This window comes from Mobula birostris, unplaced genomic scaffold (genome assembly GCF_030028105.1).
Source record: "Mobula birostris isolate sMobBir1 unplaced genomic scaffold, sMobBir1.hap1 scaffold_2205, whole genome shotgun sequence".
Lineage (NCBI taxonomy): Eukaryota > Metazoa > Chordata > Chondrichthyes > Myliobatiformes > Myliobatidae > Mobula > Mobula birostris.
In genome coordinates, this window is record NW_027275253.1 from 31,894 (window position 1) to 36,893 (window position 5,000).

Here is a 5,000-nt window from a genome sequence, read left to right on the forward strand (position 1 = left end):
AGTTAACCCTCTCCGTCCCATGACCAACCCGTTCCCCTCTGCTCTGCTCCCCCCACCGCCCCCAGGGCAGGACGACCCCGGGGAGCGGGGGGGGGCGAGGGAATGCTCGGAGAGAGGGGAACGGGTGCAGGATCGGTCGGAAAGAGAGAGAGAGAGTGTGTGTGTAAAGGAGGAGGCAGGGATAGACAGGGCAGGAGGGAGAAGGGAGGGATAGATTTAGAGAGAGAAGAGAGGGAGGGAGGGAGAGGGGAGAGAAAGGGGGAGGAGGGTGGGAGAGAGAGAGGGGGAAAACGGAGAGATGGGAGAATGGACAGAGAGAGAGAGAGATGATTAGTCAGAGCAGGAGAGGGTGAAGTACTGATGATTAAAACCCTGCGAGGGCAGCTTGCGTCCCTGTGGCCGTCACCAGAGGGGAGAGGGTTAATTCTGCCGCACTGTTATCTTTTTAACCCTCGCGGTACCCGAACTGCACCTTGAACCGAGAGCCAAACAGCTCAACAGTACGGAATGACTCACCGGTCTTCAAACAGGTTCTGGTTAATCTTTGAAAAGCAGTTGGGAATGTAACAACCAAACAGGTCGAACGACTCTGTGTCTGACCCCGGGAGTGTGTGATGGGACGGTGCGGAGGGAGATTCACTCTGTGTCTGACCCCGGGAGTGTGTGGTGGGACGGTGCGGAGGGAGATTCACTCTGTGTCTGACCCCGGGAGTGTGTGGTGGGACGGTGGGGAGGGAGATTCACTCTGTGTCTGACCCCGGGAGTATGTGATGGGACGGTGTGGAGGGAGATTCACTCTGTGTCTGACCCCGGGAGTGTGTGATGGGACGGTGTGGAGGGAGATTCACTCTGTGTCTGACCCCGGGAGTGTGTGATGGGACGGTGCGGAGGGAGATTCAGGGGTTGGGGAAGAGGGTGGAGAGTGGGAAAGAGAGATGAGGAGAGTGGAGAGAAAGAGAGAGAGAGAGATAGGGAGAGGGGGCCTCGATGGAAGAGGGATACAGGTGGATAGTGTTGGAGGGGGGAGAGAGAGTTAGAGGGAACAGAAGCACGTGAAAGCTATGAGTGGGGCGCTGGGACAGCAGCGGAGGAGAGGGGCCGAGTGGCAGAGAGCGAGAGGGGTCTGAGCGGGGGATAGATGGAAAGAGGGTGAGTATGAATGAACAGAGAGGGAGAGAGGTACAGACGGGGTGGAGGGAGGACGATGAGGGTGAGGTGAGGGAGAGGACTCTTCCCCTCGCCTTCCTCTCCCTCTCTGTCCATTCTTTCCGTCTCATTCTTTGCCTGCTATCCCACAGATCCCGCCCCTCTTTCTTCCCGTCCTCTGCCTCCCCTTTCCCTTCCCTCCACTCCCCTGCCGCCCCCACCCTTACCTGGTGCCCCAGGGTCCTCGACCTCCGCTCCTTCGTCCCCTGTCCCCGGGGGTAGGCCGACCGGCCTGGCCCCTCCCAGGCGTGCAGCCTGCTGTTGTCGAACAGCCGGATCCTCGCAGCCACCAGCCCCAGGGGCCCTGGGTCGACCGCCTCTTCCTCTGGGGGTCCCTCCGCCTCCCGGCTCTTTCCCTCCATCACCACCGGCACATCCCAGGACCGGGCACTGGAGGGCAACATCTCGGCGGGTTGGTGGTGGGCGGGGAGACGATTTCTCTCAGGTGGGTGTGGGTGAACCCGTGGGGGGGGGGGGTGGGGGGAAGGGATCAGTTGGCGTAGCAGGCTCCTCCCCGAACCCCAATCCTTATTCCCAACGCCCCACGGCTCCCCAGTTGGGTCCAAACCCAAATGACCAATCAGGGAAGAGCATTGGCCCCCAGCCCAAACCAACCGACCAATCCCAAGACAGCTACCTCAACCCAACTGGCCAATCAGGGCAGAACGCTGACCAACCTTAACCCAACTGACCTATCAGGGGAGAGCGTTGACCAACCCTAACCCAACTGACCAATTAGGGGAGAGCGCTGACCAACCCTAACCCAACTGACCAATCAGCGCTGACCAACCCTAACCCAACTGACCAATCAGGGGAGAGCGTTGACCAACCCTAACCCAACTGACCAATCAGGGGAGAGCGCTGACCAACCCTAACCCAACTGACCAATCAGCGCTGACCAACCCTAACCCAACTGACCAGTCAGGGGAGAGTGTTGACCAACCCTAACCCAACTGACCAATAAGGGCAGAGCTTGACCAACCCTAACCCAACTGACCAATCAGGGGAGAGCGTTGACCAACCCTAACCCAACTGACCAATCAGGGGAGAGCGCTGACCAACCCTAACCCAACTGACCAATCAGCGCTGACCAACCCTAACCCAACTGACCAGTCAGGGGAGAGTGTTGACCAACCCTAACCCAACTGACCAATAAGGGCAGAGCTTGACCAACCCTAACCCAACTGACCAATCAGGGGAGAGCGTTGACCAACCTTAACCCAACTGACCAATCAGGGGAGAGCGTTGACCAACCTTAACCCAACTGACCAATCGGGGGAGAGCATTGACAAACCCTAACCCAACTGACCAATCCAGGAAGGCTGTTGACAGCAACCCCCAACCCCTCTGGCCAATCAGGGGAGAGCGTTGACTCAAACCCTAACCCAACTGACCAATCAGGGGAGAGTGTTGACAAACCCCCAACCCAACTGACCAATCAGAGGAGAGTGTTGACAAACCCTAACCCAACTGACCAATCCAGGAAGGGCTGTTGACCCCGGCCCAAAGGTGTTGGAAGAGGTATGGGGGCTCAACTGGCCAATGAAGATTCAGACGCAATGAGGTGTGAGAATTAGAGGGGACAGCACCCTCCCCCCAATGGATGGTTGGTTATAGGGTGAACCGGTTGACCAGCTGGTTAACCCGGCCGGTTGCTGATCCACCTGGGTGAACGAGGGGCGGTCGCTGGAATTGAGAGGTAGGAGAGGCAGTTAGGGAGCACTGTCACCCAGAAACCAGCCCTTCAACCCTTCCGGTCTGTGCCGGCCCGATCTTCTGCCCTGTCCCATCCAGCATAGCCCTGCACGCCCCTCCTGTCCGACTGCCTATCCAAACTTCCCTTACGCTTTGAAATCAAATCAGCATCCACCGCTCCCGCTGGCCGTCCGATCCATACCCTCACCACCCTCTGAGCGAAGACGTTCCTCACCAGTCACTGAAAGTAAGCAGGCAGTGAAGAAAGCTAATGGCGTGCTGGCCTTCATAACAAGGGGAGTTGAATCTAGGAGCAAAGAGGTCCTTCTGCAGCTGTACAGGGCCCTGGTGAGACCACACCCGGAGTACTGTGTGCAGTTTTGGTCTCCAAATTTGAGGAAGGACATTCTTGCTATTGAGGGAGTGCAGCGTAGGTTCACAAGGTTAATTCCCGGGATGACGGGACTGTCATATCTCGAAAGATTGGAGCGACTGGGCTTGTATACTCTGGAATTTAGAAGGATGAGAGGGGATCTTATTGAAACATATAAGATTATTAAGGGATTGGACATGCTGGAGGCAGGAAGCATGTTCCCGCTGATGGGTGAGTCCAGAACCAGAGGCCACAGTTTGAGAATAAGGGGTAGGCCATTTAGAACGGAGTTGAGGAAAAACTTTTTCACCCAGAGAGTGGTGGATAGATGGAATGCTCTGCCCCAGAAGGCTGTGGAGGCCAAGTCTACGGATGCTTTCAAGACAGAGTTAGATAGAGCTCTTAAAGATAGCGGAGTGAAGGGATATGGGGAGCAGGCGGGAACAAGGTACTGATTGTGGGTGATCAGCCATGATCACAGTGAATGGCGGTGCTGGCTCGAAGGGCCGAATGGCCTACTCCTGCGCCTGTTGTCTATTGACAGTTCACCTTTCACCCTCAACCGATGGCCTCTTGCCATAGTCCCACACAGCCTCGGTGGGAAAAAGCCAGCTTGCATTGACCCCTATCTGTACCCCTCCATCAAATCTCCCCTCGATCTTCTACATCCCACGGGATAAAGTCCTTGCCTCTTCGACCTTCCCCTCTAACTCAAGTCCTGGCACTCTTGCAAATTCACTCTGCACTCTTGTAGGTAGGCGACGGGAACTGCACACAGTACTCCAGATTAGAGCTCACCGTTGTCTTACACGACTCTTGCCCTCGATACTCTGAATCACGGAAGCCGACGTGCCAAGAGCTCATTTTACGACCCTATCTCCCTGTGACATCACTTTCGATGATTATGGGCCTGCATTCCCAGATCCCTTTGATCCTCGGCGCCCGGCCGTTCATTGTGTAAGACCTACCCCGGTTGGTTCCTACCAAAGTTCAACTCATCGCTCTTGTCTGCCGTTCTTCAGCCCATTTTTTTCCCAGCTGATCCAGGTCCCACTGCAAGCTAAAGTAGTCTTCCTCGCCGACCACTGCACCACCACCCCCCCCCCCCGATCTTGGTGTCACCCGCAAACTTGCTGATCCAGTTAGCCGCACTATCACCCAGGTCGTTGATACGGACGGCAAACGACGACGGACCCAGCACCGGTCCCTGGGGCACACCACCAGTCACAGGCCTCCCGTCAGAGAGACGATCGTCTACTACCACTGGCTGGCTTCTCCCACAAAGCCAATGTCTCATCCAGTTTACCACCTCATCTTGCATGCCGGGCGACTGGACGTTCCCGACCAGCCTCCCGTGCGGGACCTTGTCAAATCCCTTGCTAAAGTCCATGTGGACAACATCCACTCCCCTTTCCTCACCAACTTTCCAGGTAACTTCCTCAAAAACTCTCTACCATCCCAAAACCAAGTTGACTATCCCTAGTCAGACCCTGTCTATCCAAATACTTATATACCATCTCACAGAATACTTTCCAAGAGCAAATAAACTTTTCTCAGGCTTCCAGCCGGGTATAACCCACGTTTCAATGACAAACTCTGCCATCTTCATCAGGGACAATGCCTGGAGCACGTCTAGTGCGGTGGTATTGATACCCCCATCGTCCCATCCCGCCTGATTGGTTAAACCTCATCCAATCAGGTTTCCGCTCTCCCACCTTGCCTGCCA

At 56.1% G+C, this 5,000-nt stretch overlaps 1 protein-coding gene across 1 annotated transcript in view; it reads right to left on the reverse strand.

The window, feature by feature from the left end:
- Positions 1–5,000, reverse strand: part of LOC140192703 (pleckstrin homology domain-containing family G member 6-like) — a gene marked incomplete at its 3' end in the record, with an annotated part of 37,766 nt that overhangs the window by 29,259 nt on the left and 3,507 nt on the right. Inside the window, exon 2 of the mRNA XM_072250220.1 lies at positions 1,374–2,892. Within this exon, the coding sequence (XP_072106321.1) occupies positions 1,374–1,610 (237 nt within the window). The remainder of the gene's footprint in view (positions 1–1,373; positions 2,893–5,000) is intronic.